General features: G+C 38.0%; 1 protein-coding gene across 1 annotated transcript in view; it reads left to right on the top strand.

The window, feature by feature from the left end:
* PAXBP1 (PAX3 and PAX7 binding protein 1) overlaps positions 1-19,986 on the top strand; it is a gene marked incomplete at its 5' end in the record, with an annotated part of 32,975 nt that extends 12,989 nt beyond the window's left edge. Inside the window, 11 exons of the mRNA XM_079705153.1 lie at positions 1,895-2,018; positions 5,426-5,525; positions 5,613-5,728; positions 7,638-7,837; positions 9,303-9,447; positions 10,090-10,211; positions 11,042-11,118; positions 11,710-11,776; positions 15,252-15,398; positions 17,079-17,233; positions 19,736-19,986. Coding sequence (XP_079561279.1) covers positions 1,895-2,018; positions 5,426-5,525; positions 5,613-5,728; positions 7,638-7,837; positions 9,303-9,447; positions 10,090-10,211; positions 11,042-11,118; positions 11,710-11,776; positions 15,252-15,398; positions 17,079-17,233; positions 19,736-19,853 — 1,371 coding nt within the window. The 3' untranslated portion in view covers positions 19,854-19,986. The remainder of the gene's footprint in view (positions 1-1,894; positions 2,019-5,425; positions 5,526-5,612; positions 5,729-7,637; positions 7,838-9,302; positions 9,448-10,089; positions 10,212-11,041; positions 11,119-11,709; positions 11,777-15,251; positions 15,399-17,078; positions 17,234-19,735) is intronic.
* Between the last annotated feature and the right edge of the window lie 551 nt (positions 19,987-20,537).

Genomic DNA, 20,537 nt, shown 5'->3' with positions numbered 1-20,537 from the left:
TTGACATTTTCATATGCATTTGATTTTATTGAGTCTGCTGCTGAGTTAATAATGTCATAAGTTGTCATTTTGGAAATACTGAGGAATAATTGGATAGATTTGAATATTCATTCCAGTTATACTATAAAAATACTGTTTCAGGGTAAGACCATCAAAATATAAACATTCTTTTGTTTTTTTCTCTTTTGTTATAAAAATTTAAGTGGTTTTGAACTTAGATTTTTAATTATTTTGCAGATTATTTTAACTTTACATTGTTTTGTTTTCCTGCAGTCATCTTCCTTCTGTGTTCTTTGTCTTAAATTTGGCCTTGAAATAATGATAGTCAGTAACAATTTCCAGTTTGGAGAGGGTAAAGAAATTGTCATGGTGCACTCTTGTGCACTCTTGAGATAAATCAGTATTGTTAAGAAACATGAATGAGAGCTGAAAATGTGTTTTAGGGCCTTTATTCTCAGTAGAATTTTCTCTGGGCTTTGTTAAAAAGCATTTTAATTACCTAAACAGGAAAATCACGTTATCGGAATTTTAACTATAAATTGAATAATTAAGGTTCTGTCTGATGCAACCTCAGGCGTGTAGCTCTTATAGTAGAGGAACATTAATAATCTCCAGGACTAAAGGAATGCATAGGTACATTTGTCTTTAGTCCTGCACAGTTTGAAAAAGTGAGGGGGTAGGTAAGTGTAAGTCACAATAACATGACAGTAATTGCTTTAAAAATCGATTCTAGTTAATTTTAGAGTCTGTGGGCTCAGCTCATATCACCAAGATAATCAGGGCAGATTTGGGGACATTGTTGCCCATGGTGTGGCATATTAAAAAATAAAATAACTCCATCAGTTTGACCTTTCTGTGAACATTTGCTGCTTTTGCAATGGGATCATGCAAGTGTATAAAATTGCTTTTATTACAGACATCTTTGTATTCCACCTGCCTTTTTTCATTTTCCATTTACAGTCTGTTCAGTTCAGGACGCTGCTATAACACTTGGTGCCAGTGTTCCCAAACTCTAATGTGTTTTTTCATTTGCACTAACCATCAGGAAACTAGAATTTCTGGTTTCCTCAGGTATGTGTAGTGGTTGTTAGCGTTTGTGAAAGTTTCATAGCATTTGGTTATAGCATAGGTATTTATAAAGAGAACGTTTTCTGGTTTTTCCTTTTAAGTTAGGTCTCATTCCATAAGCTTTTTGTATTCCATATGAACCAAGTGAATGGTTAGCTGCGGCTATTAACCTGGAAAAATTTGTTGACTTTGTAAACTGACAATTTATGCAAAGAATTTTATTATTTTACTTACAAATATGGAAAAATTTAAACATTTGATAGGAAGAGAAGAACTTTCTGAGTTTTAGATAGATTGATTTTAGACAGGTTAGTGATAGCCAGAAATTTTATTCACCGTATTAATGTAAATGAATGCAGTTCACGTTTTAAATGTGTAATAAAGCCACAAAGATGCCATTGCATCTTTGGTATTATACAGCAATAATGGTTTATTTTAAACTACAAAAATTGGCAAAGGAGATGATGCTGCTAGAAAGTTAAAAATGGACTTTTAAAAAGGACTTTCAAGTACTTTATTCTAAAAGAAGCACTAAAATTTCTGACAGTTCTTTACTCGCTCTCTTTACTAATGTTCAAGTGTTTAACCTAACCAAACTTTTGCTCCAATAACTAGGCACTGGACATTATAGCTCCATATACGGAATAAAAGAAGAAGTGCTGTTTCCCAGAAATCATAAAACTGAATTACTATTTGTGTTTCATTGGGAATTCATGATTATTCTGTCCAGAGGGTACTTTTTCAGAAATCCGGAAATAATATGGAACCCTCAAATGTATAAGCAGCTGAGGAGTTTGGTGTTACGGAGTGTGTTGTATTTTTACAGGTGCCACTGATTAATGAACTTGAATCAGCAATACATCAGCTGTACAAACAGCGAGCTTCCCGCCTTGTCCAAAGACGACAAGATGATATTAAAGATGAATCTTCGGAGTTTTCAAGCCATTCAAGTCAGTCCATCTTGAAGGTTTTTATTATTCATTAAACAACCTTGTTTACTTAGTGCATCCTAATTGAAAATTAGACATCTCAGAGCATTTTTTCTTTTTAAAGAAACAAATGTCCTTGCTCTCGTGTCAGGTAGATCTAAAATTAACATGTGCTTGGATTGTGTTTAAGAAAGTATAGCTTTGCAAAGGAACTCAAATCATGTACTAATATTCTGTTGATCTTATTCTTCTGCGGGCATTCTTTCATTCTTTGTAGTAAAGACATCGTCAGTATTTTATCTTAAAACCAGTACCTATTTGGCCCTAATTGATTTTCCCCCCATTTTAACACCAATACAAATGCTGTTGTTGATCACAACAAAGGTTTTGAGTTAGGGGCTGGGAAATTTTGTATGGGAGAGTGGGGGCTTTATTACATAACACATGATACAACTCCAAGCTTAGGGGAGTTTTGAGCTTCACCCCTTAGGTAAAGCAAAAGTTTTTGTGTTTTTTTGTATTTTCTAGTTTGCCTCACGTAGTGGGTTTCTTGTAGTAAGTCAGTTGGTGCCTACACTTCTTGACGTTTTAGTGTAAAAATTTGGAAATTGAATTTATATTCCTTTCATTATGATGTGTGTTATGGCAAACCAAAATTAATTGGAAGCCTTTTATTAAATAGTTGAGCTGAAATTCTTTAACCAGATCTTTTAAACATTTTAAGTCTGCTTTTTCATTGCCCTCTATATTCTTGGGTGCTGTAATAGGAATTTTCCTACGTTGGATTTCTCATGGCTTCTTTTGTCATCTCTTCGGTCCCTATGTCAGCAGTTCTTAAGTGGAAGTGTACATCAGAATTACCCATGATACTAATTTAAAATGCGGATTTCTTGGTCCTGTCCCCAGAGATTCTTGCCAGGTCTTGGATGGTGTCCAGTAATCTGCATATTAAACAACCACCCAGGTGTTCCAAGTGCAAAGGGCCCTGTTATTCTTTCTGAAAACAATGCTTTGTCATATAGTGTGTCCTCTAAATTAGAGAGACATTGAATCCCTGAGAAAGCATTCTCCTGTGTGCTGGATGGGTTTTGGAGCATCGTAAAGAGGTGGTAACATGGCCGTCAGATGAGTCAGACTCAGATGTAAGCCACATGAATGGCTTTGACCTTCTGTTTTTGCCGTACACGTTTAAATTGGATTAGTGCCATTTGGGGCACCTAAATAACTAAGGCATCCCGCCCAAATCACTTCTGATCCAGACAGAACCAGATTTCTGGGGCACATTACAGGTAATCATTGTACCTCTGACGGGAAGTAATTTCCTTTTAAGTTAAATGGTTGGGTGAGCCATGCATTTCATCAAATACTTTTTCCTGCCTATAATCTGTTCTTTATAATTTGGAGGTATTTACTTATATGGAATTTGAAGTAAGGGTTGAATGCTGGATGTTAATTAGATTGATAGCTGGAAAGAAGTGAAAGGTAGTGAGAAAGTGAAAAGTATTGTCCTAGAGGGAGTATTCATTAATTGCCAAACATTTGAGAAAAATTGCATGGGGTACTGAAGTATCAATTCTTCCTCTGATCTTTTTTTAAGGAAACAAAAATAGAGCCAGAAATTCATTTGTTTAGATTTGTACACACTTACCACAGTTACTGCATGTAATTCTTACCGAAATGAAGGAGGCTATCTCTTGGGCCATCTACTCTCTCATATCTCCCTCAATATGTATTTTACAACATCTGTAAATATAATAACGTTTTACGTATTTATTATAGTAGAGGATTTTCTTTGAAATATTTCTTTCATGAAGGGTAGCTCTTAAAGAGGCAGGAATCATTTCTCTAGTTTGGGACTTCTTAGCCAATTCATCTGTGGTGTGTCGTGGAGTTCCAGTTGAGGCAGTGCTGAGGCATCTTGTTTATTATACTGATCTTTTTTTGTAATTTGAACTCTGGAACATACTTCCTAATATCCAGGCTATTTTGGAATATGAATGAAAAATTCAGTAAAAGAGTCAACTTTTAAAAGTAGTAGGATCTAGGATAGGTAGGATACACTGAAGTGGATACCAGCTCATTTTTGGTTTTATTTTTCCTGTTGTTGCTATCAGTGACACATCTTTGATAGCAGGGAAACAACTATGGAAAAGCCTTAAATTGATGTGTTTCATTTTGCACGTGACCTCCCCCTCCCCCGCCACCACCCTTTGGGTTTTGTGCTTCTCATTACTATCCCCTGTAATACAGAATATCTCCATAGCGTAGAACTTCAATGTAGACATGAGGAAGCATCACAGACAGATGTTTCCCCCACTCTTCCTTCTACCCTAGGCAAGAGATTCGAAGATTCTTCTCTGGAGAAAGAGAGTGGGTCCAGAGAAAAGACCATGAGACACTATAACGTCTGGGGGCCCCAACAGAAAGTTGACGTGTACCCAGGGATCTGATGGAGATGCCTCTGTTAGACAGCTCCCACCTACATCCACGAAATTTCCAATCTCCTTCTTACGTAGGAGGTAGTTAATGATCATGGTGAGCAACACAAGCAGTAGAACCAAAGGGACTGAGGAAACAAAGACAATGCAGGTGACAGGAGAAAACTTAAAACATAATTGCTGTCCTCGGAGATGTTGGAAGGGATCCTACACATAGCACAAGTAGAGGATGCTATAGAAAAGGAATGTTCTAAGAAGAATAGCCGTATCTCAGAAACTAAAAATGTGGTAACTGAAATATAAATTTAAATAGGAAGGTTGAAAGCTAAAGCTAGTAAATTGCCCTAGAAATTAAAAAAAGAGAGATGGAAAATAGGGGGAAAAAGAAATAAGGGAATTGTGCTTTGAAAGTAGGGTTTGAGAAAGCACAACTTGGTCCTATCAGATATGATTTTCAGTCTATATGTTGATTCTGCCCTTGTTCTTAAAATAGTAATAGAGAATAAATTTCTACAAAGAAAAATTAGAATGAAATAGAATAAATGATTAAATTCCTGCAACAAGCTGCTTTTTCATCCTTCCTACTTGTGTCTCTGCTGTCATATCATTCAACATGCGATGCCTAAGTTCGTCCTTAAGAAAGTAATGTATTATTTTTCCCTTTACACAAGTAATTTAGATTTTTAATTTATTTGATCATCATGATAGCATAAACTAGTTCTGTTACTTAGACATAAGAACAGGGCTTAAGCGCATTTGCATTTGTGTAGTGTTGTTGAACTCTCCATTTATTTTTCTCTTCCTTTTTGTGGGAACACAGATTAATATTGAGATTTGCTCTAAACTAGACAACTATCCAGTTTATCAGTTACTACAGAATCCTGCTGTTGAGATTAGAAAGCAGTCTATCATTATGGCTTATTCTGTGCAAACTCTTTCCTCAAGATTGTTGAAGGAAGGCTTTTAACTTTAACCATTGTTGTTTTACAGATAAAGCTCTGATGGCACCAAATCTTGATTCCTTTGGACGAGATCGGGCACTGTATCAGGAGCATGCAAAACGTCGGATTGCAGAACGGGAGGCGAGAAGGTAATTCTACAGATGCTTGCTGTTGGTTTGTTTGTGAAGGGAGGAGTCTCTTTTATCTGGTTTGGGAACTTGATATTTGTTATTTAGGACTCGTCGTAGACAAGCCAGAGAGCAAACCGGTAAGATGGCAGATCACCTTGAAGGCCTTTCCAGTGATGATGAAGAAACGTCTACAGATATTACAAATTTCAATCTGGAAAAAGGTTAGACATTTATTTGGAAATGAGATTCATTGTCAGTGTGCTTTCTCCTTGGCTGTGGGTTCTACCATGAAATAATTTGAAGTTTTGTGGCCTCTGCTTTAGAACTAGACACTTTGGTTTAATTGTAAAAACATGCACCCATTTTTATCGATGAGTTCTCAAAATTAGTGGTAACACTTTGTTGTGGGATTCATCTAGTACTTGCATCATAAATGATACTGCTCTTTGAATCACAGAATTTTAAAAGTGACAAGAAAATGTTTCAGATCCCAGGGGCAGCCCTAATGCAGCCTGTCTGGTCTGGAAAGGTAAAGGTTGGCAGTAGGGCATTCAGCCCTAAAGGGAATTCCTGATTTGGGGAGCCCCGAATAATTCAATCGAGAGGAATAGTTAGTTCTGTTACATGAAGACATTTCCAGAAGGATCCCCAAGTAAAAGTCTTTATTTCCCACCACTGGCTGTGATTATTTGGAATTATATTGACTGCGAGCCCTTTGGAACTTAGTGGGATAAGCTTATTTCTTTCTCCCACTCTTTTTACGGTGAACATTTCCAAACATACGGAAAATTGGAAAGAATAGCACAGTGATCACCCATATACACCTGTCACCCATCACCCATATACACCTGTCACCTATCACCCATATACACCTGTCACCCAAATTCAGCAATTCTTACCATCATTTAGCCAAGTTTGCTTTGGATACGTGTGTGTTTTGCTGAAACATTTGAAATTAACTTACGGACATCATGGCACTTCCCTCTAAAAACTTTAACATCTTTAATGTCTTCTTTAAAAAAAAAAAAGATGCTTTTCTACCTAACTACCACACGATTGTCACACCTGCAAAAATTACCTAGAAGTTTTAGTATCATGTCTGCATTCAGTTTTCCTCCGTAACAGCCCCCTGCCACCCCGCCCAGAATTCTTAGGACCGTTTCTGTTACTCTGTATTTTCTAAACCTGGATCCACACAAGGTTCCTGCATCGCACTTGGTTGTTACATCTTTTTATGTAGAAGTAGTGAATATCATGATACCTTATACACATACACACACCCCTATTCTTTATTTGTTTAAGGCATTAACTTTCTGAAGAGACCAGGCCACTTATCTTGTAAAACGTCCTACATTGTAAATTTGTCTGTTTCCTCATGGTTTTAACTTGTTTTCCAGTCACTATATTTCTTGTAAACTGGAAGTTGTCTTGATTAGATTCAGGTTAAAGCTTTTTTGGCAAGAATACTTCACACAAGATGCTGGTACCAGCACGATACCAGATGGCAAATGTTAGGCTGCCCACTATTAGTGGTGTTAAGATGGATCTTGAGAAGTAGGTTGTCATGACTTGGTCTCTTCATTATAAAGAGTCTGCTGTTCCAAGTCGTGTGGAGCATTAAGTAACCTTTTACTTAAAGATCCTAGCATCCGTTGCTGATTCTTGCCTATGTCCGTTATTGCAATCACCAACAGACTTTGAAAGAAGAGATATGATTGGTCACTGATAATGATACTACACATCTGTCATTTACGTGGTGATTTGTGGGCTGAAGAGCTAGATAACAGGGTTTGTACTTTATGCAATTACTCACAGTTACTATTCCATGGTGCTTGAAATTTGAACTGAGTTTTTGGGGACAGGTGTTATTTAGACTGTGGTGACAGATTATAGTACATATCGGAACTATGCAAAACGGAGACTACCTGCACTGTGGTTTGCATGATAGACGTTTGGAACCTAAACTTATATCTGGTTCTTTTAAGTTGCAGTTAACAATTATTCCTTTGCTAATGAGCCTATCTTATTGATACTCAAGCTACAAAGAAAACACTGAAAATATTTGAACTGTGTTTTTTCTACTGCATACTAAGTTTTGATTCTCTGTGGGGTTTTTTTTGTTGTTTTTAGATCGCATTTCAAAAGAGTCCAGCAAGGTTTTTGAAGATGTCCTTGAAAGTTTCTGTTCAATCGATTGTATTAAATCCCAGTTTGAAGCATGGCGTTCAAAATACTACACATCCTACAAGGATGCTTACATCGGCCTTTGCTTGCCAAAGTTGTTCAATCCCCTCATAAGGCTGCAGCTTCTCACTTGGACTCCTCTTGAGGTGAGTGGCTTCTGTCACTGTTGAAAAGCAATATACTGGACTTCCCTGGTGGCGCAGTGGTTAAGAATCCACCTGCCAATGTGGGGGACATGGGTTCGAGCCCGGGTCCGGGAAGATCCCACATGCCTCGGAGCTACTAAGCCCATGCGCCACAACTGCTGAGCCTGAGCTCTAGAGCCCGCAAGCCACAACTACTGAAGCCCGCACACCTAGAGCCCATGCTTCGCTACAAGAGAAGCCACCACAATGAGAAACCCACGCACCACAATGAAGAGTAGCCCGCACTTGCTGCAACTAGAGAAAGCCTGCGCACAGCAAGACCCAATGCAGCCATAAATTTAATTAATTAATTTAAAAAAAAACAAAAACACTTTCTTCTAAAAGAAAAAAAAAGCAATATACCATGATGCCTTGGGCAATTTTAATCTCAAAGCTAGAGATGTAAGCCTCAGCAAAGTGTTTTTCAGGGGAGATAGGTCACCCACAGGGCTATAATTGACACATTATCACTGGGTATAATCTTACGATCTTTCCTTTTATGTTCTGTTCCTCCTCAAGAGAACTGTCTCTTGCTTTTCGATTTTTATACAGTGTCTTTCTCAGTCAACTAAAATTACATGTAGTGATGCTGAGGTATGAACATGAATGAATAAGAACTTGGTTCTTTGATTCCAGAAAAACAGAACATCATGGGAAAGCTCAATGAGGAAGATGTGAAATGGGACCCTGAACTAAGTCAGTGGTGATGGAAATCAGGAGGATGAGATAAACTGATCGATTTAAGAGGTGGAATCAATAGGACCTCTTTGCCTGTTACATAAGAGAGGAAACTCAAATTGTCTGTAGACATGTAGTGGTCATGTTTAAGATACGGTTTTTGAAGTTACCAACCTATGGATGGAGCCGTGGGCATGAATGAGATGGGCTGGGTTGAATATGTGAACTATAACGAAAAGAAGGCTGAGGTTGAAGCCCTGAAAACAAGAGGAAAAAAATCTAAGCTCTGGGAACCATTCAGCTCCCAGCTCCTGATGGCTCTTTGCCAGACCTTGTGGGGTCCCACCCTGTGTATGTGTTTCTTAGTGTCCAGCAGAGGCTCGGGGACACTTGCGTGCATCTGGGAGCTCTCCTTCTGTGTAGCTCCGAAGCTCTGCCCGACAGCTTCTAGCGTTGCAGCCTTCCTGAACTTAGATTGTCTCCTAACTCAGCAGGACTGCTCTGCTTGCAGTTGCCTACCCTGATCTCCTCTTCCGACCAGGAGCTCACCTCATTTGATTCCCTTCTTTCAGGGGTCATAGTCCTATACTGCCTGTGGTCCATTGTCTGAAAATAGATGTTTCATATATTTGTCCGGTTTTTAGGTGATGACTGAAGGCTAAATCCAGTTCCTGTTACTCCTTTCATGGCTAGAAGCAGAAACAGCCACTATTTTAAATGTTTGGGTAACCTTTTAAATATTTTCTAGGCAAAATGTCGTGACTTCGAGAATATGCTGTGGTTTGAATCTTTGCTGTTTTACGGTTGTGAAGAGCGAGAGCAAGAAAAAGACGATGTAGATGTTGCACTGTTACCTACCATTGTGGAAAAGGTGATTCTCCCTAAACTAACAGGTAGAGATTATTGAATTGAACATTCAAACACATTGGGTTTTTCAAATCTATTTTTAGGAGTTTTTAGTCAGAGCCTATTTTCTCATAGAAAGTACATTATTAATAATAAAGTTACCACCAGACCCAGAGATGGCTAAAGGGTACCTATCTTTTAACTTGGGACTTAAAGACCACCTTGGGGAGGGCCTGGAGTTGGGGGCAGTAATTGATCCACAGGTAAATTTCAGGCTCTTAAGGACTGCCTGAAGAAAAACTGAATACGTAGTTTCAGGGGGGGTATGCATTTCTCTGGGGGGCAGTTTCATTACTTTCATCAATTTCTCACAAAAAAAATAGGAATCATTGACATAGGGACCTATTTAAAATATTGATATTAAAAATATAGCTCGAGTTCAGTTAGAAATTCTTGATGCTGGCACAACATCTCCTAGGATATAGAAATCCTGCTTGCCCTCTCCACATGTGCCTAATCTTCAACATTCCCACGGTTAAGAGGACAAAGAAGACGGAAGCTTACACTCTAGAGGAAGAAAAAAATCGTGATTGGCATTTCTAAGTTGGGGACTGCTTGACATCAGATTTAAGTCAGCAGCAATTTATTTCTGTATCTCAGTACACTCTGCTTTTTTTTTTTCTTAATAGTGATAGCTGAAAATATGTGGGACCCCTTTTCTACAACACAGACTTCAAGAATGGTTGGAATTACTCTAAAATTAGTAAATGGATATCCTTCAGTAGTGAATGCAGAAAACAAAAATACACAGGTAATTTAATTATTATCTATGAAAGGTTTTTTAAATTTTTAAAAATTTATTATTTTATCTTCTCTTTCCCTTTGAAAATGAGCAAGAGTTGAGAGAATGAGTGGTTATATTCTGAGCCAATGAGAAAATCTGATTCTCCCACTTGAGGCGTCTGTCCTTTATAGCCTGAAATATACAAAATTTGAGATAGTAATTTTTAGTTTCAAAGTATCGATTGGGAAGGATGATGTAATTAGTCTAGATAGCCTCTCATTTGTATTGTTTTCACCCTCCTCACCACCCCACCCCCATTCTCAATCGGACTAATCAGACATCCCTCGAAGACCTGTATTTTTTGGGGGAAAAGAAAAACTACTGGAATGGGTAACAATTGATCATTTAAATGCTGAAACATTTAAACAGCATGTAAAATAACTAGGTATTGTTTTATAAAGTTTCAAAACTTCAGATTGCTGCTGCCGGCACTGAACATTCTTAGGAGCTATTTAGATATGAGAAAGTACTCCTTACCATTGTTTTATTTTCACTGACCTCATTTTGAGAGGAACCAGATTATAGGTCTGATCTTAAATCTTTATATAGTAGATTAAGAGGTTGGAAGATTTCTGAGTGGCTCTATTGCTTGGTAATTGATGAGGGCTGAATGAAGAGTAAGTAGTAAATATTAAAGACCTTAGGACCTTCAGTGGGGAAAGTTAAAAAATTTGAGATGCTGTTCACTCAAAATTGAATACTCTGTATGATTTGGAATATTGCTTATTTTTATTTACTAAAATACAACTTTTATCATAACCCTTATTAAAATGCATGATCTATTTTTAACTCTCAAGGTGTACCTAAAAGCGCTTCTATTGAGAATGAGGAGAACTTTAGATGATGATGTATTCATGCCCTTGTATCCCAAAAAGTAAGTACCTCCTAAGAACATTAAAGATGATAATATTCCCCATTATTTTTCAGAGAAGACTTCTTAAACTCCAGAACACTAAGCATAGCTTGAAATACAAGCTTTACCTACATAGTGTAAACCTGTAGCCCAAAGAGAGTGGCTCAGTGGGGAAATTGCTCCCTTAAGCAGCATAACGCAAATAGTCCTCCCTTAGCATCTCACAATAAATTGCCGTTACCTTTTTTTTTTTTTTTTGCGGTACGCGGGCCCCTCACTGCTGTGGCCTCTCCTGTTGCGGAGCACAGGCTCCAGACGCGCAGGCCCAGCGGCCATGGCTCACGGACCCAGCCGCTCCGCGGCATGTGGGATCTTCCCGGACCGGGGCACAAACCCGTGTCCCCTGCATCGGCAGGCGGACTCTCAACCACTGCGCCACCAGGGAAGCCCGCCATTACCTTTTAAAATTATCTTCTGGAATACAGTTGTTTGAAATTTTGAAAAATTAGTTAACTTTTTATGTTCACCTCTTTTACTTACAGAAATCTTCTAGGAATCAGGTGGCATTTAACACACAACTTTGATCATGATGTGTTTCTCTTTTTTTCTTAGTGTCTTGGAAAATAAAAATTCTGGGCCTTACTTGTTTTTTCAACGACAGTTTTGGTCTTCAGTTAAGGTATGTGTCTGTAGGCTATCTAAAAGACTTCAGATTTTGTTTGACTTCATACAAACTGATTTTATTCCAAAAGTTTGTTCAGGTTTGATGTTTGCAGAGGTGAAAATGTATTCTGAGTTCCAGTAAGGTCCAAACTAGCCAACAAAATGCCTTACTAAACCATAGCAAATAGAGTACCAGATACTCTTCTAAGTTGGGGAAATATAGCACTGAATTAAGATAGAAGTAGAGCCTTCATGGCGTTTATAACCAAGCTCAATTGACAGTAGCAAATAAGTAATCTCAGGTGTGATGAATTTTGAAAAAAATTCAGAGTTGTATGGGAGCATATGACAAGGGGCACAGATACCTCGATGGATGAGTCACAGAAGATTCCCCTCCACCCTGAGGAAGTGATATTTAGGTTATTAGTTGGCCCTGAGGTAAGGGAGAGCAGGGTATACTAGAACTGAGGAAAGGCCAGGATGGCTAGAGTTAGGGAAGAGATGAGCAGTTCGGATGATATGGGAGCTCTAATTTACACGTAGACATGTACTCACTCCCTAAATCAAGATGTATAATGCTTCCATCATCTCCCCCAAATTCCCCATGCCCCTTTGTAGTCAAGCCCACCCCTACAGCCTGGCCACCCCTTTTTATTGTCCTGTAGTTTTCTTTGTAAGAACGTCTTAGGAATGGAATTATATACTAACTAGCCTTTTGAGTCTGGCTTCATTCACTCAACAGAATGCACTCGTGATTTATCAGTGTTGTCTTGTGTTCACTCCTTTTTATTGCCAAGTAGTCTTCGATCGTATGGTGGATATACCACAGGTTTTTTTGTTTTGATTTTTATCCATTCCCCAATTGAGGGACACTGGATTGTTTCCAGTTTGGAGTAATTATGAATAAACCTGTTTGCACACAGGTTTTTCTGGGTATATACGTTTTCATCACTTGGGTAAATACCTAGGCAAAGCTGTTTTCTAAACCAACAATATATTCGCGTTCTAGTTATTCTTTCTCACCACTCACCGCACTTGGTATCTTCAGGGTTTTTTTTTTTTTTTAAGTCATTCTCCTAGGTGTATAGTTGTGTCTTGTTATTGTTTTAATTTGCACTTTCCTAACAACTGATGATGTTGAGCATGTTTCCTTTTTCTTCCTCTTTTTTTTAATAAATTTATTTATTTTATTTATTTATTTTTGGCTGCGTTGGGTCTTTGCTGCTGCTTGTAGCTAGCGGGGGCTACTCTTCGTTGCAGCGTGCGGGCTTCTTATTGCAGTGGCTTCTCTCGTTGCAGAGCATGGGCTCTAGGCATGCGAGCTTCAGTAGTTGTGGCGCACGGGCTTAGTTGCTCCGCAGCATGTGGGATCTTCCCGGACCAGGGCTTGAACCTGTGTCCCCTGCATTGACAGGCAGATTCTTAACCACTGCACCACCAGGGAAGCCCAAGCATGTTTTCATGTGCTTACTTGCCATTTGTATATGTTCTTCGATGAAGTATCTGTTCAAATGTGTTGCCCATTTTTAAAAATTGGGTTTTCTTATTATTGAGCTTTGAGTTTTGTATTCTTGATACATGTACATTATCAGTTACGTGATCTGCAAAGAGTTTCCCCCCCCCAGTCTGTGTCTTAACAGTCTTTCAGAGTGCAGAAGTTCTTCATTTTGAAGAAGTCCAACTTATTATTTTTTCCTGTTATGAGTTGTGCTTTAGGTGTCACATCTAAGAACTCTTTGCCTAATACAAGGCCACAGAGTTTTTTTCCTATCCTTTCTCCTAGACATTTCATAGTTTTAGGTTTTACATTTAAGTCTGTGATCCATTTTGAGTTAATTTTTATATAGGGCATGAGGCCTTGAAGTTCCTTTGTCCCAGCACAGTTTGTTGAAAAGACTATCCTTTTTAAAATTAAATTGCTTTTGTACCTTTGCTGAGAATCATTTGCTCTTATATGGGTTGTGGAAGGGTTTTTAGTAGGGAAGTGACATGAAAATATTGCCCTTTTTAACATATTCTGGCTTCTGTGTGGGGATAATGAAATGAAGTAGGTGAAGATAGTAATAATGAAAATGGAAATTAGTACTTACTACATATTTACTGTGTGCCAAGCACTGTAGCACACATTATCTCATTGAATCCTCACAGCAGCCCAATGAGCTTGACTCTGCTGATGGGACCGTGAGGCACAGAATAACCTGCCCAGGCTCATCCCTTTGTTAAGTGGTAGAGATGGGAGTCCAACTCAGGCCAGTCAAACTCTTGAGCAGCTCTTCTCAGCTGGGTTTCTGTGGAAGAATTAATACCTGATGCCCTAAGGCCTCCACTGCGTATGCAGCTAGAATGGTACTAGCTTGTACCCTCCTTGGGGAAAATTATGTAAGGAGTCACTCAGATCGTTTTCTGTAGGTTTTAGTTCTCTCACGGAGCCCTGCTGGAGAAGAACTAGACCAGCGCTGTTGCTTGTAGTCAGTTGAATAACTGCAGGGCCCACAAAGAGATGACGGGCAGCTTCGATCAGGGGCGTGGCAGCAAGGCCTGAGAGGAAGGTCCAGGATGGGGAGAGGTGGGGTTCGACAGCTTGAGGGAGGGGTCGAGAATGATACAGCTCACGTAGGCTCTGGCTTGATTGATTTGTTGGATAGTGTTGCCATTTCCTAAGATGAGAAATACTGGGAACTTAGACTTTGATGGTGGAATGGGCGGGGGCTTCCATTTTATATGTATTGAGCTTAAGTAGTTCCAATATCCAGGTTCATGAAGTCTGGTAAACATGCCATGTGGTAGTCAAAAAGAGAATTTCCATCTTTTTGCAGGGTGATAGGACTGGTTTAGGCATGATTTTCAAGGGAGGACATTTATCTAAGCAACATCATTTGCCCACCCAGTACTTTCTGTTACGATGGAAAATGTTCTGTATCTGCATTGTCCACTATAGTAACCACTAGCTCCGTGTGACTATTTAAATTTTAGTTAACCTCAGTCATCATCAGAAATATTCAGACCCTTCCAAACTGCTTATTAGTGCTTTGGCAAGACATGGTCCAGGGTATTTCATAAGGTGTTTTATTGTGTAAGTAATTTACTTTGTACTTAATTTAATTGCTTTACATTGCCTCGCAATTTTTTTTCCTTCTCAGAAAACCAAACTTTTAGTAACAGAGATCAGATTTGTGGTTGCCACAGGTGGGGAGTTGTAGGGAGATTGGATAAAGGGGATCAAAAGGTACAAACATCCAGTTGTAAGAAGTTCTGGGGATGTAATGTACAACATGATGACTGTAATTAACAATAGTGTATTGTATATTTGAAAGTTGCTAAGAGAATAGAAAAAAGATTTGTAACTGTGTGAGAGGAAGGATGTTAACTTATGGTGATTATTTCACAATATACATTTAAATCATTATGTTGTATGCCTTAAACTTACGCAGTGTTCCATGTCAATTATATCAATAAAACTGGGGAAAAAATAATTTTCTTCTTCTTTCTAGCTCTTAGGGAACTTTCTTCAATGGTATGGCATTTTTTCAAACAAAACTCTTCAGGAATTATCAATAGATGGTTTATTAAATAGATACATTCTCATGGCTTTTCAGAATTCAGAATATGGCGATGACAGCATCAAAAAAGCCCAAAATGTGAGTTAAATGACACATATTGTAGTTTTTAAAGCATACGAGTTAAGATGGATTAAGTTTTCTTTGTTCGAAGAGATTTGAGAATTTCATGAAAACCCCTTTGATTATCGAAGTTGGTGTAATGTTGACAATCTCCCCTTAGCATTTTTTATATAAAAAGTTGTACTGTTATATATGTGTATATTTGTCCTTCTATCCATCTATCTATATCAATATTTTTATAGGTATTAATAAAAGTTTTAATTTGGGGATAATTTTTTAACAGTTGAATGAATGCTATTTTAAGTGTTACTAAAGAAATGGTCTCATGGTCTCTTATCTCATTTAAGAAATAATTTTAGTTAATTTATTTTTTTTTACTTCATATACGTGAGTTAATACAGTTTTGATAAGTTTTTAAACTATTTTTTAAACAATCATATGATTAAAGAAAATGTGCAAGTACAGTACGGTTTTTCGACCTAACCACATCAGACTAATTCTCTGACATGATACTCCCTCACCCTCAAATAGTTTTGTGTCTGTTTCCTATAAACATGGATTTTCCTGTACATGATTACAGTATGACCATCAACATCAGGAAATTAACATTTATATACTACTGTCACCTAATCCTTAGGCCCCTTTTCACGTTTTATCAGCTATCTCAATAATATCCAAAGGAACTGGCAAAAGAAATTCCCAGATCATCCTTTGCATTTAATTGTCATGTCTCTTTAGTCTCCTTTAATCTGGAAGACTGATTCATTCCTTGACCTTTATACCTGGACACTTCTGAAGATGATAAGCCAGTTATTTTGTAGAATGTCCCTCAATTTGGGTTTGTCTGTTATTCTCTCATGAATAGGTTCAGATTTTGCATCTTTGTCAGGAATTGTCCTAGACTTCATTAGTGTGAGTCCCTTCAAGTTGACCTCTGTGACCTTGTGGCATGTCCTCTAATTTGGGGGGAGCACTTTCTTGCTTTCTGGCACACGATGTTCCAGGTTTATCTTGTACCTGCTTGGCCCAGCTCTGGAATCAGTTGTTTCTCCAAGCATCCCTGGGTTCTTTGGTGGGGAGCTATCTCTACCCACTGGCTGCTTTCTCCCGGGTGGGAAACAGCCTCCCCTTGCTCAGGTTTTGGTACCCCATGCCAGGTTGCCACCATGCCCTGTTCACGTCCTGCTTGGGCTCTTGCCCTAGGCTGCCCCTCCGGTGTGATGCTCTCTTCACTCCATTCTGAGCCAGCACGGCTCCTGCTGCCAGCAAGGATGCCTACTTACTGAACTGTTTGGCACGGGGAGAGGCTGCAGTTTGGTACTTAACGCTATACATGTTCTTACATCAAAAGCTGCTGATCAAAGGACAGTTCATTTCATTTAGGGCTTTCTGGAAGACTGGAAAATGAAGCAATTGGTTATCAATTTTATGTCCCTAATTTACTTAAATATTGGAGAAATTATTTATCTTTTGCTTTGAGTGTCTGTATATTGAAGTTTAAAATTAGGGTATATCTAGGTGTATTTGTATAGTTATGTAGAAAATCAGGTTTAAAAGAATATCCCTTCTAAGTAATTAGTTATATGTTGCTCAATAGCAAGTCTTCTAGTTAAATACATTATATGCATTATCTAGACTCAGCTTTTAGATGCTTTAATTTATTTTTGTTTTAACTGTTTACATCTTTCTTCTTCATAGGTGATCAGTTGTTTCCCCAAGCAGTGGTTTATGAATCTGAAAGGAGAAAGAACTATTTCTCAGTTAGAAAACTTCTGTCGATACCTTGTACACCTAGCAGATACAATTTACAGAAACAGTATCGGGTGCTCTGATGTGGAAAAAAGAAATGCAAGGTAATTATTTGTAATTATTGAATGAAACAGTGATCTAGAGTCTTTAGTTGTTAGGTTTAGTATTATTAAAATGTTTTCAGTAGAGACATGTTTATATTTTACTTTAATTTTTATTTTATTTTGATTCTTTTCTTCTTTTTTTTTAAATTAATTAATTTATTTATTTTTGGCTGCTCTGGGTCTTTGTTGTTGCACGCGGCCTTTCTCTAGTTGCAGAGAGCGGCAGCTACTCTTCTTTGCGGCGTGCAGGCTTCTCATTGTGGTGGCTTCCCTTGTTGCAGAGCACAGGCTCGAGGCACATGGGCTTCGGTAGCTGTGGCTCGCAGGCTCTAGAGCGCAGGCTCAGTAGTTGCGGTGCACGCACAGGCTTAGTTGCTCCGCGGCATGTGGGATCTTCCCGGACCAGGGCTTGAACCCATGTCCCCTGTCTTGGCAGGCAGACTCTTAATCACTGTGCCACCAGGGAAGCCCTATATTTTACTTTAAATTGTAAACATTGACTTAGTATTGATAAACCTACCAAAAATGCACATTATTTTTTCATTTTTGCAACTTTTACCTAATCTTTTTTCAATATGTTATTTATGAAGATATTAAGGGAAGGTTTCTGGTAAGTGAATCATTGCTTTTTCTGTCTCCTCCCTTGAATAATTGGGGAAATCTCAGGCTCTTAGAATGTCATGGATCTTGGTCTTTGGAGGTTCATTTTACAGATTATAAACCCTAGAAAAGATAGCCACTGAAACCCAAAGTATATTGAAGGTTATATCTCAATTTTGAGATGTTTGTACTCTATGTTGAGTTTTTCTATATCCATATCATGGACTAAGTCATCACTCATGATTTATGGGGAGCAGCTTATACATATTTTTTATCAAGGTTTCAAGGAAGGAATGAACAAACCATTACCCCTTTTTCAGTACATTGTCTTGGGTGTTCATGGAATTTAGGGGTAGATCTCTAGCATAAAAAGTAAGTAATAGTAATAATAACAACTAGTACCATTTGGAGGAATTTTTATTTTTGTTTTGTTTTTCGTTTTTTGTTTTTCATTTTTTGTTTTTTTGGCCACGCTGCATGGCTTGTGGGATCTTAGTTCCCAGACCAGGGATTGAACCCAGGCCCACCGCAGTGAAAGTGCCGAGTCCTAACCACTGGACCACCAGGGAATTCCCAAAGACGAATTTTATTTTTTTAAGTTTCATATATTCTTCCTAATGTCAGAGTTTCATTTTCATTTTGATTACACCATTAGTCATACCGCCTAACAAAATCTCTTTCTTATCCCCTGTTCCCCTCCCAGGAAAAAGAACCTTATTTTCTTGAGAGAAAATTTGCTATCTTTTATAATAAAATTAAAAGCAAAGTAGATAGTAAATACTTCAGTGGTTAAAAAAAATCTTTGCCAGGTGATTTGGGGGTTTTTTTTGGCCACACTGTGTGGCTTGTGGGGTTTTAGTTCCCCAACCAGTGATCGAACCCAGGTCCTTGGCAGTGAGAGCTCGGAGTGCTAACCTCTGGACCACCAGGGAACTCCCTGGTTTATGTTTTTATTTCATCCTTAACGTGTCATTTTGCTGTTGGTTATTATTTATTAGGTCTAATATTTCTTCTCAATGTGTTGTTTTTTACTAGATAAATCCTATTCACTTCACTTCTTTTAAACTTTGATTTATATATGTAACTGTTTTTGTTTGGGAGTAAGTGTCAACAAACAGTATTTACTTTTCTATGGAAAGGAATTTCAGCAGCTGTTTAAGCACCTGCTGTGTGCAGTGCACATAAGGTAGGTTCCACTTTATGAGTGTGAGTCACAAAATCTTAAAAATTATAATCCTCCCCTAAAAGGTGCTTACTACAATTTTGTAGAGAAGAGACAGCTAATAATGTCACATTGTGTGTTGTTTCTCACAAGTGGTTCAAACTATTGTAAATGTTAAAAGTAGTTTCTGGCAGCATCACCTGGGAGCTTTGTTAGAAATGCAAATTCTCAGGTCCCGCTCCAGACCTACTGAACAGAATTCTGAAGGTGGGGCCTGGTGATCTGTGTTTTAGCACTTTTCTAGGTAATCCTGATGTATGCTAAAATTTGAGGATTACTGAGAATGACTTCTAGCTGGGTGATAAAAGAAGCCAGGTTATACTTTATTAGTGAATTTTGGAGGAGTGGAAATTACTCTGGATCTTGATGCGTTGGTCATGAATACCCACGAATATAGTTTGTGTTCCAGGTGTACTCTAGGAGAGCTAGGACTCTGGTTTGGGAAGGAATGGAAGGCAGGGCTCTGAAGTAGTTAAGTTAGACAATAGAGTGCTTTCTCTCCTTTCTCGGTATTAATGAAAATCATGGATCTGAATGAGATTTTGGGGTGTTTTTATTTTTGAAAATGGGTCCTCTGTTTCTGGGCATTTAAACATAGGCAGGTTTTTTTTTTAATATGGACAATTTTTTTTTCCACATGCTGTAACCTGCTGATCTGTGTTTCCTTTTTTCTCCTTTAGGGAAAACATAAAACAGATAGTAAAACTCCTTGCAAGTGTTCGAGCTCTGGATCACGCTATGTCTGTTGCAAGTGACCACAATGTGAAAGAATTTAAGTCTTTGATCGAAGGAAAATAGATCTATGAGACTGAAAAGACGCCTATTTGTTCTAATACCATTCCCAATGTAAAAAATTTGTATATATGTAAAGTTTCTTAAACTGTAAAATATTGACTCTTGTTTTAATACAAAGAACATTATTAATATTCAATACTGTGTCCTTAAATGCGATTTCTTCGGAATGAAAGGAATTCAGATTATTTCTAGGAAGTCTGTGAATGGTTTCCTTACTGCCTGTCATACTTTGTTTACAGAAGTATTTTATATGGTCATTTAAATTAACCCTCTCAGCTAATTGTTCTCTGTAAACAATGTGTGCAGTGTAAATTGTATAATTATGCATATATATATATATATTTATACCACCATGGAGTTACTTTCACACTGGAAATTTGTGGTGTTTTTCTACAGAGTAAGCCTTTTAACAGCAGAAAATTATTCAATAGCAGATTGTCTTAGGGAAATTACTACACTGTTGCAACAAAAGGGCTGGCAAGTGACTAAGTATTCGTCACCTTTTGGTTAGCAGTTGCTATCACTGTAGCTGTGCTGCCTTAAAATTGAGAGTTGAGTGTGGACTTAGTCATTGGTGAATGGTGAACTTTTCTTCCTTGAATTAGCATTACAGTCAACTGTACGTTTAACGTGAGCTCTAAATAAATATATGCAACATAGGTTTTTGAAAAGAACGTAGGAGTTTCA

Source organism: Hyperoodon ampullatus (assembly GCF_949752795.1).
Source record: "Hyperoodon ampullatus genome assembly, chromosome: 5".
NCBI lineage: Eukaryota > Metazoa > Chordata > Mammalia > Artiodactyla > Ziphiidae > Hyperoodon > Hyperoodon ampullatus.
This window is presented reverse-complemented; position numbering and strand designations above follow the sequence as displayed.